At 41.6% G+C, this 19,002-nt stretch overlaps 1 protein-coding gene across 1 annotated transcript in view; it reads left to right on the top strand.

The window, feature by feature from the left end:
- Window positions 1-7,338: 7,338 nt before the first annotated feature.
- Window positions 7,339-19,002, top strand: part of SLC2A9 (solute carrier family 2 member 9) — a 337,817-nt gene continuing 326,153 nt past the window's right edge. The window contains exons 1-2 of the mRNA XM_056555146.1: window positions 7,339-7,437; window positions 17,779-17,939. Coding sequence (XP_056411121.1) covers window positions 17,830-17,939 — 110 coding nt within the window. The 5' untranslated portion in view covers window positions 7,339-7,437; window positions 17,779-17,829. The remainder of the gene's footprint in view (window positions 7,438-17,778; window positions 17,940-19,002) is intronic.

The following is a 19,002-nucleotide window of genomic DNA, read 5'->3' as shown; positions in this document are numbered from 1 at the left end:
AGGCAGGACATCGCTGCGGCCAGCGATACCCTGACCGCAGTGTGATTTACGAGCCTAAAAAGCACAGAGCCGAGCAGCAGCAGAGAAACAGGATGCCAATACCGGCGCAACAGGGGGATGTAGGAAGGTGAGTTAAATGTATTATTATTTTTAGTTTTTGCAGCACTGGCACAGGGGAACTTAAAAGATTTCTGTTGCATTTCTCCTTTAAGCTTCCCTGTCATCTCTGTCTTGGTCTGTGTTCACACACAGCTATAGGATTTGCTTGTGTGTGAACAGTTTTATGTTCCCCGGTCAGGGAATAGTTAAAGCCTTTGACTTGCTAGCCAATAGCTCCTAGGGTGTCTATTTAAAGTCAGTCCAGTCTAGTCTCAGGGCTGGTGATTGAGATCATTACATATGGACTTCTTGAGATCCTAACATGCTGCTTTGGAGCTCTTGGTGAAACACTCTTTATTTGAGCTTTTAATCTACTATCTGTCTTAGCATGCACCTTGTATGTTCTGGTTTTAGCCATGGTTATGTGGCATGCTCTTAGTAAATTTTTAGCTGTGTTTGTTTAGTCGGTTGTAGGATTTGTATATCCTTTCTGTTATGTATCTGTTCACACTGTGTTTTCTCTTGTATACATTTTCTGTGTTTTCCCTCTAAGGGGACATTCCTGTGTCTACTGGAGCCTCTGATCTAGATATCCCTGTTACCTGTCCATAGGAACTCTGTGTCTAATGGAGGTTTTCTGAGGGATTGCGATTCCTGTCTTATGTACAGTGTGATAAATGGACAAAGAAAAATAATTCACTGATAGAGTAGCACACCAAAATGAATTAATAAAATTTTTATTCAGAAAAAAATAACACATAAAAAAAACCAATTTACACACATAATGGCCAATCAGTGCCTGACACAAACAAGTTAAAAACACTTAAAATTCTGGCTTACACATACCAGTGCACAACTAAGGGGAGGGGCCATGAACCCCCTCACCTATACTGACGCCCGTACTCCTTTACAATAAGCACAATCAGTAATCCAGAGCCCTAATATCAACACAGTCTGGGTAAAATATACAATATATTATTGAGAGGTACCAAAGAAATACCAAAGTAAACGCAACAGGTAAATAGAAAATAAGTCACAATAGCAAATGATTTTAGCTAGTAGGTGTAGTCTGATACTGAGCAGAAAAGATCCGTGACCAGAAGTGAGCATACCAGACTGAGATGGGGCTGATATAAAGGATAATGGATGGAGGAGGACGGGGTCACCCGAAACCCCAGTCGCGTTCCATTGCCTGGAGTGGCAACTTCCTCAGGGGTGTTGTGCTCTTGTGGATTGTGAGCATTATATACATACAGTGTCCCTAATTAGTCATACCTTACAGGTGCAGATCAGCGTATACCCATGTGCCTGTGAGTGGCCGGACGCCGCTGTTACTTCCGGCCAGCCCACGTCACTTCCGTGCACCCGTGTGTGATGTAATCGTCTCCGTTCCACTGGTATTCCGGTGGAACGCAAGATGACACGCATTTCTATAAGCAAGTTGCGCATGCTCACATGCGTACAGTGCTGTGCATGCGTAATTACTCAAAGGTGCTACAAGACCTTTACCACACTAAACACCTAATGGTCCACACTGCACAGTAAGCAGTGCTCACGTGCATGATAATGAAATGTTGTCTAACAGATTTGAGACATGTATTTAACATAAAGTATTTTACAACCAATGGTATATATTCATTTTATGGGTTGTATCTCTCAATAATATATTGTATATTTTACCCAGACTGTGTTGATATTAGGGCTATGGATTACTGATTGTGCTTATTGTAAAGGAGGATGGGCGTCCGTATAAGTGAGGGGGTTCATGGCCCTTAGTTTTGCAATGGAATGTGTAAGCCAGAATTTTAAGTGTTTTTAATTTGTTTGTGTCATGCACTAATTGGCCATTATGTGTGTAAATTGGTATTTTTTGGTGTGCTACTCTATCAGTGAATTATTTTTCTTTTTCTTGTCCATTTATTGTTATTGTTTCTTTCGCTGAGTTGCACCCTCCAATAATATAAGGTTGATCCCCCCTAGCCTTTTCTCTTATGTTCAGTGTGAACAGTGTTCTATATTTATATTCTGTTGTATCTGTTTTCTGAATTGTAACTAAGCATCCCTGTTACCACTCCATGGGGACTCCGTGTCTACTGGAGGTTTTATGAGGGATTGCGATTATTCTTGTTTAGTGGAAGATCCCTGTTACCGGTCCATGGGGACTTTGTGTCTACTGGAGGTTCTGTGGGGTTAAGCTATATTCCTGTCTGTTCCTGGAGTCTGTTTAGACTCATCCATTTTCCTGTATGGTGTTTTTTACTCTTTTTTTTAATTAATTCTTTATTCAGATCTTTGGAGTTTTTGTACATGCACTGATCTTAGAGTACATGATCACTTAGCTAGTGTTTTCCTCTGTGCTTTACCATAGGTCAATAGTGTCCTCTGAACGTAATCTGTTATAGAGTTCTATGTTCTTGTTATGTTTCTGTTTATTAGTATTTGTTTTTAGGCCCCTGCACTTTAGCTCAGGGAGGCACCGGCGCCCAGTTGTTGATCCATCGTTTAGGGTGGATGGGCAGGTAGGCCGGGAGAGATGTTTTAGGGTCAGTTTAGGGCTCACTCTCCCTCTCCCCTGGCCGGTCCCTGACATTCCCATTAAGAAAAAGCTGATGTACATACCTTACCCCTTTATTAATCCAGAAATCTTTACTCAATCCTTGATTGAAGTGATCAAAATATTTATTATCCCACAATTGAGTGAACAAACAACTACCATCTATTTTACAAATTTCTTAGTTTCTTTCTTCTTTCCAAACTTTCATGTATATTTCAAAATGTTACAAGGCCGTCTAATAGTCCATCTACCTACCTCTACCATTTCAAGTATCTGTGAACCTTTTCCTCATATTTCCCAATGCTTTCCGCATAATCCAGTTATTCCACCCATTTAAAATTTGTAATTTTATGGCCAAGAAATAAAGTCTAAAGCTAGGAAGAGACCACCTCCTTCTAGAGAATGATTTATATTCATTTAATTTTGGTGAAAAAAAAATAAAAAATTCTGCAGTGGTTTTAATTTGATTAAATTATTTATTTATTTATATATTTTATTACATTGTACACAGTACACATTTTTACATTTGTGAGGATACAAATATGTGAATATAACTTTGTGTTTTAAGACTTAAATATTTTAACAGCATTTATCAATACATTTACAAAGTTGTATTTTCCACACCTTTCATTCAGTATAACCTAAACTTTAGTATGTTTTTTTTCTTTTAGGGAACTTTCAGTATGACATTTTCAGTATAGTATTTTCAGAGTAAGATGAATTAAGCCTGTTGTTATATTGGCTTTGAAATTTAAAAGACACCTAAATATTTGTTCTGCTGCTGTTTGATGTGGCTGAAAACAATTTCAACTAGAAATGCTAAGAAACGTCACCTCTGTAACCTAAGCATTGGGGACCAAATAGAGGTTATCTAAAAGATTGGGGGCTTGGAACAATGGGCCTGTCATTATCTCAACGTGATTGATTATCAACATTCTTCTGCAAATGAACTGTATAAGGGCAGGTTGCACACCGGGAACAAATACTAATAATAGACATACAAATGAGAGAACAGGATTTACTCATCGTAGCTTCGGGGGCTTTACTGATATTTTGTAAATTGGAACACCCTACTAAATCAATGACATGTTCTTCTTACAAAGATCATGATCCATTAATATTCATTGTCCTTGATAAAATTACTAAAAGTAAATGTTCACCCTTGAAGGACAATTTGTTCGGGTTGTAATTGGAGTAGGTTCCATATTATCTGTGCATAATTTTCATAAGATAATGTTATATTGACTGACACTCTGTTGTTCTGATACAAAGGGTTCAAACATTCTACCATGTACCGACTGAAAGGGAACCTATCACCATGAAAATGCTATGTAATCTATTGGCATTATGTCATAAAGTAGATCATAATGATATATATATCTTTGCGGGAAAAGATTTCTTATAACTAGTCATTTATTGATTAACATCTGTGATCTATCCATGCGGTCCTATTATTAAATGACGTTGTTCACTACACTCGAGGGGATTGAAAAGTTTAATGAATCTTTTCTGACAAGGAGATATATATAAATCTGACAATAGTATAGGGTTCTCCAGCTCCAAAAAAAGTATAATTAAAAATACATATTTATTGGTTTCTTAGTTAAAATCCCAATATGGAAAAACAAAACATAGTGAAAAGGTGAAAAGGTGCGATAAAACCTTACGCCAATGCATTTCAAACCCTAAGGGTTCTAAATCATGGCTCAAATGCTGCTGTTTTGCTACACACATATACTAAAGAAAGCTTCACACACTTCAACTTGGACTCCACCCCTCGTACACCGGAAACGCAGAGCTTCCATGGGGGAAGGGAACTGAATCACCGGGCAGCCATCATAATGGATATTGGGACAAGGACTCAGGAACTTGAATGCGTTAAATAACCGGTCTGAATAATGTCTTATAACACAATTGCAGTAAGTATGAAACTGAACAAAATTCACTTGTAAACGCAAGAATTGTGCACACATATAATGCAAGTTGTAAAGAAATGTAGATCTAATGAATGATAGCGAGCAGGGAAGCGAGTATCAAGGCATAATATCCACAATGTTTCTCTTAAAAAGAGAGAGTGGGACTAATCCCCACCTTCTCGTGGGGAATTGAAACGTTTAATGCCAGTTATTTCAATGTTGGAGACATCACCACTATGCATTTCCTTAATGTGTTTGGTTAGACCAGAAACCGAACGTGAAGACAAAACTGTATGCGGTGGAAAACGTCACCTCTCCTGGAACCATGCTCATTCAAAAGAATGTTGTGATCCCTTGAATCAGCAATATTGTTGTCCCTATTAAAAACAGTTTCAGAATAACCTTTGCTCTGTAATTGTAACGTGCCAGGGTGCCACTGGTTTTCACCAGAGCCCGCTGCAAAGCGGGACGGTCTTGCTGCGGCAGGCGGCACGCAGGTCACTACCCCTGGCACGACTCGTCTACACAGGTAGTTTGGAGGTGACGAGGCACAGAAGGAGACTGACAGGATGGTAACAAAAGACCGGGCAGGGAAACAAGGGAGGAGCTGATATTTAAGGACAGGAGACAGATGTAGACACTTGATTAATTGAGCACTGGCCTTTTAAGTGAAAAAGCGCCGGCGCGCGCGCCCTAGGAGGCGGGGGCACACACGCTGAGGCTGCGAGAACACGGAGAGGAGGAAGATGAGGGAGGTGAGTAACGGGCTGGGATTTGCATGCGGGTGTGTCCCACAATGCGAATCCCAGCCCAGCCGGCAGCAGGGACATAAGCAGAGAGTGCTCCACTAAATGAGATCAGGGGGTTTCTGGAATGGGCAAAGGCTGTATGGAAGTTGCAGACTTCTGTCGTGGAGTCTTCCATCTTCTAAGGTAACCAACTGGCAAGGAAGAATGTCCCCAATTCAAGACTTTATGTCTGAGGCATGTACAAAATAAATTATGACAAGATCTTACTAAGTTGGTCCAGTGGTCCGCTCTCTTTGGTCTGGAACCGGTTAGCCACATGGGTGGATGCCTACAATTTCCTGGATCCTGAGCCCGTGTGATATGCCTACAAGGAGGGGGAATATGTTATAAACCAACATTACCCCCCCACTGTGGAGTAAGTCCTCATCTCTCTGACACTGTGTATGTTAGTTCTGACACTTCTCTCAGCGCTTGGGGATTTTTTCTTTTTTCTACATGTTATGTCTGAGTTTAACAGCCACAGAAGATATCACAGGGGTAACAAGACAGTAATCTTGGCAATATTGTCCCTAACAACTGATTACACCAGATTTCCAGTAAGGTTGTGGAGAATGACGTTGAAGCCAAGGAAGACCAAGAAGAAGCTCCGAAGTACAATGTGGTAGCACATAGAACTCAATTTTTTCTTTATGCAAATTTCTTACTTACAAGACGAGGGGTTCCGTACGAAATTTCCCCCTTACAGTTCAGATTTTGTCCATTAACAGAAGAGATGTAGAAGGGCTTGGCAAGACGAGACACTGGAAGATGGTGTTTATGGACCTGGGAGGCACTAATGAAGTTACCAGCGGAACCAGAGTCCAAAAGAGCAGAAGCAATGAAAGACGTCTTGGCAGAGGAAAATTCTTGAACCGGGGTGGTCAAGCGAGGAGAGGTAATATTAAAATCTAGGGAAGCCACTCCTACTTGTCCAAGTTGACAACGTTCTCCCGGGCGCGAAGGACGTATAGAACAGTCTTTGAGAAAATGCTCCGGACTGGCACAATATAGGCACAAATTTTCATTGCGTCGACGGGATTTTTCCTGCTGCGTTAAGTGAAAACAGTCCACTTCCATAGCCTCTTCGGCAAGAGGCAAAGTAGAGAGTAGGGGTTGATGTTGGAACACGGGGGTCAAACGAGGTAAACGCCGTGTTTGGGCAGGTTCTTTTTTCAAAGTAAGTTCTTCCTGCCTCTCGGCAAAACACACATCAATTCGGGTGGCTAGTTTGCTTAGGTAAGCCAGAGAATCTCGTGCAGGGAGAGCATCCTTGATTCGAGAGGAAAGTCCTTTTTTAAAAGTAGCACGCAGGGCCTCATTGTTCCAAGAAAGTTCAGAGGCAAGAGTTTGGAACTGAACCGCTCAGTCGCCAAAGGAGGAGTTCCCTTGGCAGAAGTTCAGTAGAGCCGTCTCGGCAGAGGAGGCTCGCGCGGGTTCTTCAAATGCATTGCGGAATTCTGCAAGGAAGGCTGACAGGTTCAAGGAGACCAGATCTCTACGATCCCAAAGAGGAGTAGCCCAGACCAAAGCTTTTCCAGACAGTAGACTGAACACAAACGCCAGTTTAGCACGGATAGAACACTGTGTCACAAAGCCTATACACAGCTTGTGATCTCCGTCATACTTAGAAGGCAAGGACAAACGAAGCCAGGTCCTGGGAGAAGCTGCAAACACAGGAGGAGGCTCAGGGACAGGTGGCTGCTGCTGTTGCTCTTGTTGCTGCTGAGCAGCAAGAAGCTGTTGTACCATGGATGAGAGTTGAATCAGTTGTTGCGCCTGACTGGCTAACTGCTGCAACTGTTGAGCCACGATGGTGGAAAAATCAGAAATCTTACTGTATCAGCTCACGGCAGGTGGTGGATGCTCTGGCCTGTGTGGATGATGACGTGAGCCGTGCCAGGGAGCGTAGTCTAAGGTGCCGCTGGCTTTCACCAGAGCCCGCCGCAAAGCGGGATGGTCTTGCTGCGGCAGGCGGCATCCAGGTCTCTACCCTTGGCACGACTCATCCATACAGGTAGCTGGGAGGTGACGAGGCACAGAAGGAGACTGGCAGGACGTGGCAAGATGACAGTAGGACAGGGTAGGTAGCACAGGTGCAGGGGAGGAAAGGTAGCAAGCAACAGGTACACGGTGACAGGGACACAGACTTTCACTATTTCAAAAGGTAACCAAAGATCTGGCAGGGAAACAAAGGAGGAGCTGATATTTAAGGACAGGGGACAGATGTAGACACTTGATTAATTGAGCACTGGTCCTTTAAGTGAAAGGAGGTGGGGGTGCGCGCGCCGAGACTGGGAGGCTGGGATTCACATGCAAGCAGGTCCCCCAATGCGAATCCCAGCCCCGCCGGCAGCAGGGCATAAGCAAAATCCCAGCCTCGGCCAGGACGCAGGTGTTACAGTAATCTTTTATCAATGTCCACAACTGTATTTTTGTACATTATCGGGAAAGGCTCTCTGAGCTCGTATGTACTCACCTACAGGGAGATTTAAAGTGAAATGGAGTGGAAGACAGCTTTCAGCACATAATATGCTATTTCCTGATGTAGGTTTCCTAAATAGACAGGTATCAATCTTTTTGAGATCATTGTACATAAATGTACATCAAGGAAATTAATTTCAATGCCTCCCTATTCTAATGTAAATTTCAAATACTTATGGTTACAATTAATATACTGCAAATAATCATATGTTTCATCTTGAGAACCTGACCAAACTAGGAGGAGGTCATCTATATAACGGCCATACTATTTGATCCTAGATCTGAATGGATTGGGGGCCACATATAGATGACTCTTCTCGCAGAACGACATGTACAAATTTAGCAACATTTGGTGAAAATTGCCAATGGGCTAATAATTTTCACCAATCCTTGCTAATTTGTACATGTCGTTCTGGGAGGAGAGTCATCTATATGCGGCCACCAATCCATTCAGATCTAGGATCAAATGGTACGGCCATTATATAGATATCCATGCCACTCGAAAGCTCCCTGTAGGTGAGTACATAAGAGCTAAGAGAGCCTCTTAATGCCATGTACAAAAATACAGTTGTGGACATTGATAAAAGATTACAGAGCAAAGGTTATTCTAAAGCTGTTTTGAATAGGGGCAAGAAAATTGCTGATTCAAAGAATTGCAACTCTTTTGAATGAGCATGGATCCAGGAGAGGTGACAATAGATCACCCAAGGTGGCGTTTTCCACCAGATACAGTTCAGAATTTACTCAGATTAAATCTATCATAAAAAAACACCTTCCAGTATTGTATGAAATTGATATTTTAAACAATATGTTATGGGAAGGTGTACATATTGTGGCGAGAAAGGGACAGTCACTATGGAACAAGTTGTCCCCAAGTGATTATCAGAGGAAAAACAATAATGACATGTGGTTACGCACTGTGGGGTGCTACAAGTGCTCTAGATCGAAGTGCAGTTTATGTCCATTAATGTTCAAAACTAATATGTTTAAATCTTTGCAGAAGAGCTTCCCAATTAAATCTTTTATATATTGTGACACCTCTCATGTCAATTATCTTGCAACTTTGTAAAACATCCAATATTCAATACGTGGGTTTTACCACCCGTAAGTTAAAAAGGCGAATCTATGAGCACTTGCCCCATTCAGACAGTGCATTTTTCTCTTCACATTTGGTTTCTGGTCTAACCAAACACATTAAGAAAATGAATGGTGGTGATGTCTCCAACATTGAAATAACTGGCACTGAATGTGTCAATCCCCCATGGAGGGGTGGGGATTGGTACCACACTCTCTTTTTAAGAGAAGCATTTTGGATATTATGCCTTGATACTCGCTTCCCTGCTCGCATGAACTGCAAAACTGATCTATCATTTATTTATTAGATCTACATTTGTTTACAACTTGCACTATACCGGTATGTGTGCACAACTGAATTTTATTCCGTTTCATACTTATCGCAATTGTGTTATAAGACACTGTTCTGACTGGTAATTTAACACATTCAAGTTCCTGAGTCCTTGTGGCAATATCCATTATGATGGCTACCTGGTGATTCAATTCCCTTCCCCATGGAAGCTCTGTGTTTGAAGTTGAAGTGTGAAGTGAAGCTTTCTTTATTTAGTATATAAGTGTTAAGCAAAGCAGCAGCATTTGAACCATGATGAAGAACCCGTTGGCGTAAGGTTTTATCGCACCTTTTGACTACATTTAGTTTTTCCATGTTGGGATTTTAACTAAGAAGTCAATAAATATGTATTTTTAATTAAACTTTTTTTGTGGAGCTGGACGACCCTGTACTGTTGTCTGCTGTCAAGCTGAGGATATGTCTCAGCGTTCCCTCCTGCACTCCCTGCTGTGAAGTTTATTCCTATCCAAGACGCAACATTTGGTGAGCTGGAGTTTTTTCAGTTTTTTCTTCAATATATATAAATCTGCTCAGCTCATTCTTCTCTATAACATGATGGCAATAGAATACATATTATTTTCATGGTGACAAGTTCCCTTTAAGTATTGGGGACATTTATTAAAAGCTGGGCAGAGGAAACATTGCCCAGTACACCAATCAGATTGCTTCTTTTATTTTTCAGAGGTCTTTTACAAATTGAAGACTTGATCTGATTGGTTGCTATTGGCAACTGCACTACTCTTACCCTACACAGGTTTTGATGAATCTCCCCCTATGGTCCTGCATACCACTGCTATGTGGATGATGCCCAACTATAGAAAATTTGGATAGTGCAGCTCACAATTAATTTTCCGAGGTATGTAATGGTATTACACCTATACCGTAGGTGTTAAATGGAATATATAGTGAAACAAAAGTAACCATATACCTCAAGGGAAATACCAGGGTTACTGGTACATGATGGATAGATGTAAAGATTAGTATAATAGAGCGTGCTTCAATTGCTAGATTTTATTATATTAAAACTTGAATATGTATAGAAATTGCACCTCCTGTCACATGGCCCTTGTGGCAGGAATAAAAGCAGAACAATATTAATAATACAAGGAAAGAGAAGCGGGGGCACTCACGTATCGGTGATCAGGTAACAGGTTTCTTTATTTCAACGGTGCAGGTACAATCGTGCAAAAGCGGGGCGTCAGGAGACGATAGCCGCTATCCTGACGCCCCGCTATTGCACGATTGTACCTGCACCGTTGAAATAAAGAAGCCTGTTACCTGATCACCGATACGTGAGTGCCCCCGCTTCTCTTTCCTTGTGTTTAAATAGAAGTTGCTTCTTCTCTGCGGGTAGTAGCACCAGGGTGTGACGGGAAGAGGGCCTGGAACCGAACCTAATCGCTAGGCTGTACCGTGGATTGAAGTGCTTAACTACACAGGACCAGTGCCAGCCATCTGCTGCTATTTAGTCTTACAATATTAATAATAACAGTATGAGAATGGAGATATAACAAAATGGCATAAAATTGGGCACTACTACATTAAATCCAGCTATGTATTAACAGGGATGAAAAATGAAAATCCAATTGATATAGAAGAATAGAAAAATAAAATACTGGATCTGAAAAATAAATAAAAGTAAAAATAAAAATAAACATAAAATACATTAAAAATACACTTAAAATAAGAATAAAGATTAAAAAAAATTAATAAATATAAATGTGAGCATACAAATAAAATAAAAATATTTTCTTTTTTTAATTTTATTTGTATTCTCACGTTTATTTAGATTTTTTATTTTAATTTTATTTTGATTATCTTTATTTTAATTTTAAAGGAGTACTCCGGTACCACAGTTTTATGGCTAGTGTGTTTGCAGCGAGTTTAGCACTTTTGTAATTCACATGTTATACAGCTGTCCACAGCACATCTGTTTTATACTGACCTCTTTTCTGTGAGGGAAGTTCAGTAGTTTTTCTGGTTGCTTTTGATTGTCGTCCACACTCACGGCCATGTTTGTTCACTGTTGAGGACAAGAGATGTCAGTGCTGCAGGCGTTGCTGTTTTTTTTCCCTCCTGCAATGGTTGCAGGAAGCAGAGCAGCGCCTGTGGGTCACATTCGATTAGTTCCCCCTGCTGACAATTCATTCATTCCCTGATGTGGGGACTGTGGGGTGAGAAGCTGACAGTGAGGGTGGGAGGACTATACTAATGAGCAGGGCGGGGAAAGGGCGTGCTAAAGGGGAAAGAAAAAAAAAAGGTGCCCACAAACAGGGCTGGGCAGCAGCGCAAAACAAGTTGGGCAGGGCACTGAAAGAGGAGACAGGCTACAAGGCATGCTGGGAGCTGTATTTTCTGAAGCAAAGGCAAAACCAAAATAGATGCTACACTACATGGACACACTTGTGCAAAGAAAGGAAAAGAAAGACAAAGAGCAAGCACGAGACCAGTGATAGCAAAAAAAACTCACCTGTAAGGGTAAGTAGAAACTGAAAAAAACACATTGGCCACCGGAGTACCCCTTTAATTGTATTTTTATTTTATTTTTATTTTTACTTTCATTTATTTTTCATATCCAGTATTTTATTTTTCTATTCTTCTATATCAATTCTATTTTCTTTTTTATCCCTGTTAAAATATATATATATGTATATATATATATATATATATATATATATATATATATATATATATATACACATCTGATTAAAGTAGCGACTTATTTATATGTGATCATCACTGGTGGAGATCCATCTCCCCACAGTTACACAAAGTGTATGGAGACCTAAAACATATAAGACCAGTCCTAAAAATCAATTTCTGAAATTATATTTTACAATGTGACCATTTGTTTCATTTGTATCATCTGTGTAAACTAAGACCATGCATATAAAAAAGGACTTTTATTTAATTTATGAATATATCTACTGAGGAAAGGGTTGTTTTATGTTCATAAGTACCCTGAAATGCGTCTAGAATTCTTATTTATGGACACTTTACTACACTAATATTATTCAGCAAAGATATCCACTCAACCAGTCCAGATGTCCATCTTTTGGGACAGCACCTGAAAATATCCAGAAACCATCAGAACACTGCTGACGTCAGACGCCTAGCCATGAGGACTCTGTTGGGTGATTCCATCTCCCCATGTGCCGCTGCTACAGGACCCAGCCAGATCATCAGCGCCTGCCCGCGCATCTCACGGTCTGTACAGCTCCAACTGTCTCAACAAGCTGCGGTATTCATCAGGTTCGGTGCATACAGACCAACCGCAGCAGCGCCCGCCAGCGCTTTCCATCCAGCGTGCATGATCGAGTTCTCAGCACAACTATTCCACATCAGGCGTCTGACCTCGCAGGTAACATCAGCAGACACTTGGTGACATCATATACAGGGGAGACCACATCATATGGACTGTATACCAAGTAAATTATATACACGACTGTCCCTTCTATATGCTGGATTTAAAGGGGTTATCCAGGAAAAAACTTTTTTTTATATATCAACTGGCTCCAGAAAGTTAAACAGATTTGTAAATTACTTCTATTAAAAAAATCTCAATCCTTTTTTGAGCTTCTGAAGTTGAGTTGTTATTTTCTGTCTAAGTGCTCTCTGATGACACCTGTCTCAGGAACCGCCCAGTTTAGAAGAGGTTTGCAATGGGGATTTTCTTCTAAACTGGGCGGTTCCCGAGACATGTGTCATCAGAGAGCACTTAGACAGAAAAGAACAACTCAACTTCAGAACCTCATAAGTACTGAAAGGATTAAGATTTTTTTTAATAGAAGTAATTTACAAATCTGTTTAACTTTCTGGAGCCAGTTGATATATATAAAAAAAGTTTTTTCCTGGATAACCCCTTTAATGTAATAGTGCCCAATTTTATGCCATTTTATTATATTTCCATTCTCATACTGTTATTATTAATATTGTTGTGCATTTATTCCTGCCACAAGGGCCCTGTGACAGGAGGTGCAACTTCCATGCATATTCAAGTTTTAATATAATAAAATCTAGTAATTGAAACATGCTCGCTTATGCTAATATTTACATCTATCCATCATGTACCAGTAACCCTGGTATTTCCCTTGAGGTATATGGTTACTTATGATACCCAACTATGCCTTTCCATTAAGCCTGGAGTCAATGACCCATTTCCAGCTATATTTTCCCGCTTAGCTGAACTACAAGAATCAATGAATTTCATCTGCCTTAAACTGAACCTGGACAACACTGAAGTTCTCTTGAATGGAGGTCAATGCCTAACAGCAAGATAGCAATTTATACATTAAACATTTCTATCCTTGGGAAACACAACCCATCATCTTTCTACACAAACCACATTATTCTACCAGAACATCTATCATGGCTTGGCTACTGTTATGCCGTATACGTAGAAATCCCGGACATAACAATATGCAGCTGTCAATCCTTCATGATGATGCTGTTGCTGCTAGGTTAAAAACCAAACTGCCCTGACATGGTCTCAAAACACCAACCATACACATGCTGCTCTGCCTGTCTGGAATAATAAATTATACAATGTGCTTGCTGACCTTGAAAGCTGAAAACATGTAGGTCCCAGTTTGATATCATCTCAGGGAGTACAGATTGTCAATACCTTGGATCTATCATAAGACATTTGGAGCCAGAGCTGTCTTCTCATGTGACCCTCACTCTCTGGAGCTTATTAAGAAGACACTTACACATTTTTGCCTTTGAGGGCAATTGACACATTTACGACACGGGGTGTTTGAAAATATCGATTAGTTCACTACCTGACAGTCCTTTTAAGTCTCTAGTGAGAAAAAAAAATTGCAAAACAAAGAAGGATTGTTGATTCATAAAATTAAAGGATCAATAGACATAGTGATTATATGAAAGTAATGAAAAATGAAAACAAAATATCCTACACCAAGCTGTTAGTGTACCTGTCATGGAGACTAGAGGGGCCTGACTAGAGTATACATTGATCCTTTATTTTTCGTGACGCCAGGACACTGTTAACCTACATGGTCCGAGCATGAGATTTCTTCTCCTGGGTCAAACTCGGGGACAATGATAATGATGCAAGGTTATGGATAACTATATTTACTGTTGCAGAAATTGGTAAATCCATGACAGTACAGACTTAAGTGCAGAGGAAAGTGCAGAATGTAATTCAGGGAGCCTGTCAACTTGCTGAGACTTGTAGTAGGTGAAAATGCAGATTATTGATTATAGCAGCCAATGCCGGATTTAGAGACTTTGTGCTGTCTGACTGTAGATTATTATTCTCCCCAAGTTTGTGCTTAACACCAGGCTTTGACTCTTACCTGTGCTTTGGTTTTCCTGAGATTGGCATGGTTGCAGACTTTAAGCTTTTCTTCATGTTTCCTCACTTTGTTCCTCAGCTCTTCAACTCTTAGACTCCTTTCACACTGAACACTGACTAGACTTTACTGAACTGCACTGAACCGCAGCTCTTCACTAGACTTTACAGAACTTAGACTCTACTTAGATTGAACAGCTCCTCCCACTACACTATATAAAGGCCAATGTTGGGGGTCTCTCATTGGGGTGTCAGGGTCACCTGGTAACTCTGCAGCATTCACTTAAGGGTACAGCACATAATTCAACACAACCTATCACAGGAATACAACTCAATATAATAAATGACACTATGGGGCAGTGGGCGCAATGCAGAAAACAGAAGAGGTGTTTAAATGAAATCGGGGGGGGGGGGGGGGGGGGTTGATTGAAAGCAGGCACAGGAGAGGTGGGGTGAATGGAAGCAGGGGCAGGAGCAGGGAGGTGAATGGGAGCAGGGGCAGGAGCAGTGGAGTGAATGGAAGCAAGGGCAGGAGCAGGGGGGTGAATGGAAGCAAGGGCAGGTAGTGAATGGAAGCAGAAGGAGGGGGCTGAATGGAAGGAGGGGCAGGAGCAAGGGGTGAATGGAAGGAGGGGCAGGAGCGGTGGGGTGAATGGAAGCAGGAGCAGTGGGGTGAATGGAGGCAGGAGAAAGGGGGGTGAATGGAAGCAGTGGGTGGCTGTGGGTGAATGGAGGCAGTGGCACTGTAGATGGGTGGGTGAATGGAAGCAATGGTAGGGGGGGAGAAGACAATGGCACTGGTAGCCAGGAGGCTGGAAGCAACATGGATGGGTGGCTGGAGCCAATTGGGTGGGAGGCTGAAGGCAAAAGGTGTGAGTGGGTGGATGGCTGGGAGTCTGGAGGCAACAGGGGAGTATGAAGGCAATTGTGGTGGGTGGCTGGGAGTCTGGAGGCAATAGTGGTGGGTGGGTGTTTGGAGGCAATAGGGGTGGGCGAGAGGCTGGAGGCAATGGGGTGGATGAAAGGCTGGAGGCATTTGAGAGGTTGGAGGTATTTGTGTGTGGGAGAGGCTGGAGGCATTGTGTGTGAGAAGGGGGCTGGAAATATTGTGTGTGGGTGGGGAGAGAGGTTTGAGGCATTTGGGGGAATGCTGGAGGTATTGTGTGTGAGGTTGTTGGGGGCACTGTGTGTATGTGTGAGGCTGCTGAGGGCATTGTGTGCACGTGTGAGGTTGCTGGGGGCACTGTGTGCATGTGGCAGGCTGCTGGAGGCACTGTGTGCATGTGTGAGGCTGCTGGGGGCACTGTGTGAATGTGTGAGGCTGCAGGAGGCACTGTGTGTGTGTGAGGCTGCTGGAAGCACTGTGTGTGTGTGTGTGTGTATGAGGCTGCTGGGGGCATTGTGTGCATGTGTGAGGCTGCTGGGGGCATCGTGTGCATGTGTCAGGCTGCTGGGGACATTGTGTGCATGTATAAGGCTGCTGGGGGCATTGTGTACATGTGTGAGGCTGCTGGGGGCATTGTGTGCATGTGTAAGGCTGTTGGGGGCATTGTGTGCATGTGTGAGGCTGCTGGGGGCATTGTGTGCATGTGCATGTGTAAGGCTGCTGGGGGCATTGTGTGCATGTGTAAGGCTGCTGGGGGCATTGTGTGCATGTGTGAGGCTGCTGGGGGCATTGTGTGCATGTGTGAGGCTTCTGGGGGCATTGTGTGCATGTTTGAGGCTGCTGGGGGCATTGTGTGCATGTGTGAGGCTTCTGGGGGGGCATTGTGCGTGTGAGGCTGCTTGGAGCATTGTGTGCATGTATAAGGCTGCTGGGGACATTGAGTGCATGTGTGAGGCTGCTGGGGGACATTGTGTGCATGTGTGAGGCTGCTGACGGGCATTGTGTGCATGTGTGACACTGCTGGGGGGTATTGTGTGCATGTATGAGGCTAATGGGGGCATTGTGTGCATGTGTGAGGCTGCTGGAGGCATTGGGTGCATGTGTGAGGCTGCTGGAGGCATTGGGTGCATGTGTGAGGCTGCTGGAGGCATTGTGTGTGTGAGACTGGAGGCATTGTGTGTGTGGGGCTGCTGGAGGCATTGTGTGTGTGAGACTGGAGGCATTGTGTGTGTGAGGCTGCTGGAGGCACTGTGTGAGGTGGCTGGAGGCACTTTGTGTGTGAGACTGAAGGTATTTGTGGGAAAAAATTTAAGGTTCTGTCGTGAAGAGTTGTGACTGGAAGAAACTATCATGACGGTCTTGGCCAGATGGAGAAGAAGAAGAAAAGTGAACGACTCCAATTAGAGAAGACATCACCTGTGAGTCCTGCATATAGCTATATGGCTACACTGTAAGCTACATAGCTAACAGATATATATATATATATATATATATATATATATATATATATATGTGTGTGTGTGTGATATGTATTGCTTTATTTTACCCACTTTTTGTTGCGCGTCAAATATTATTCAGTAGGGATTCCCCACGAAAAAGTTTTTTGTGAGGGGTGCCCCGAGCCGAAAAAGGTTGGGAACCACTGTGGTAATGCCATGCTGATGGAACACCTGTAGCTAGACATCTGGCTTGTTGCCCAATTTCCTCCAATGACCTATTTTATGGCTTATGTAGATATTGTTTGCTGCCATTTCGGTTTGCCTTAGTCTTCCAACTACTGGGACACACAACATTAAACAAGACTGACAACTTGGCCATATACACATAGCAATCTGCCAGAGTAGTATGTTCAAGTTCATTCAATTATGTCCCTCTCTGTTTACAATATGTGGTAATAACTGGCAAGTGGACGAACAGAAGGCATCACACAGTCATACGTGAACTGACTTCATCCAATTTCTGAGGTTTCATGTGGCTAAAAAAATTAACATTTGATCTGCCTTTCATATGCCACATGCTACAGATTGGAGCTAGGTGCTTAAAGCTTTGATCATTTGCAGATCTTAGCCACACCTGCTATTTCCTCTTTTTGCCTAACTTCACGGCATGTTCTTGGTGTTGCAATTTTGACGTTGAGGAGTATAATTTAGTGCAATGGATTCTATAGATAAATTACTACGGTGCATGACTGTTTATATGGTGCTAGTTCACATTACACTTGACAGTGGGCCACAAAATATGGATAACTATGAGAACCAGCTTTGACTGAATATCTCAAAAAGCGATTTTTGTTAAACCCTTTATAATACAATATTTTAATTTGTTTTATTTATAGTACATAAGACAACTATATAATGAGAGCTGGTCCTCGAGGTACAACTACACCATGAGCAGCAACACAATATCAATAATGTGGTCTGTTACTGTATCGATATTTGCTATTGGAGGTCTTGTAGGGGCTCTAATTGTGATACCAATGGTTAATACCTTAGGAAGGTAAGTCTTTTGTTTTTACTTATAAACTCATTATTACTCACTCATATTGTGCTATACAGTATAAGCACCACAGTAGTCTAACTGAAGGCTCCTGGACCCCAATGCAAAATCTGTAACCTGGTCCCTATTTACCATGTGCCATATAAAATACTGGTGTCTCCTTAACCCCTTAAGGACTCAGGGTTTTTCCATTTTTGCACTTTAGTTTTTTCCTCCTTACATTTTAAAAATTATAACCCTTTCAATTTTCCACCTACAAATCCATATTATGGCTTATTTTTTGCATTGCCAATTCTACTTTGCAGTGACATTAGTCATTTTACCCAAAAATGCACGGCGAAATGGAAAAAAAAATCATTGTGCGACAAAATCGAAAAAAAATGCCATTTTGTAACTTTTGGGGGCTTCCGTTTTTACGCAGTGCATATTTCGGTAAAAATTACACCTTATCATTATTCTGTAGGTCCATACGGTTAAAATGATACCCTACTTATATAGGTTTGATTTTGTCGCACTTCTGGAAAGAATCATAACTACATGCAGGAAAATTTATACGTTTAAAAATGTCATCTTCTGACCCCTATAACTTTTTTATTTTTCCATGTACAGGGCGGTATGAGGACTCGTTTTTTGCGCCGTGATCTGAAGTTTTTATCAGTATGATTTTTGTTTTGATCGGAATTTTTGATCACTTTTTATTCATTTTTTTAATGGTATAAAAAGTGACCAAAATACGCTTTTTTGGACTTTGGAAATTTTTTGTGTGCACGCCATTGACCGTGCAGTTTAATTAATTATATATTTTTATAGTTCGGACATTTACGCACGCGGCGATACCACATATGTTTATTTTTATTTTTCTTTACACTGTTTTATTTTTTTTATGGGAAAAGGGGGGTGATTCAAACTTTTCTTAGGGAAGGGGTTAAATGACCTTTATTAACACTTTTTTTTAACATTTTTTTTGCAGTGTTATAGGTCCCATAGGGACCTATAACACTGCACACACTGATCTCTCATGCCGATCACTGGCGTGTATTAACACGCCTGTGATCAGCATTAT

The sequence above is a fragment of the Hyla sarda genome, chromosome 1 (genome assembly GCF_029499605.1).
Source record: "Hyla sarda isolate aHylSar1 chromosome 1, aHylSar1.hap1, whole genome shotgun sequence".
Taxonomy (NCBI): Eukaryota; Metazoa; Chordata; class Amphibia; order Anura; family Hylidae; genus Hyla; species Hyla sarda.
The sequence above is the reverse complement of the archived record's forward strand: the minus strand, read 5'-3'. Positions and strand labels throughout refer to the sequence as shown.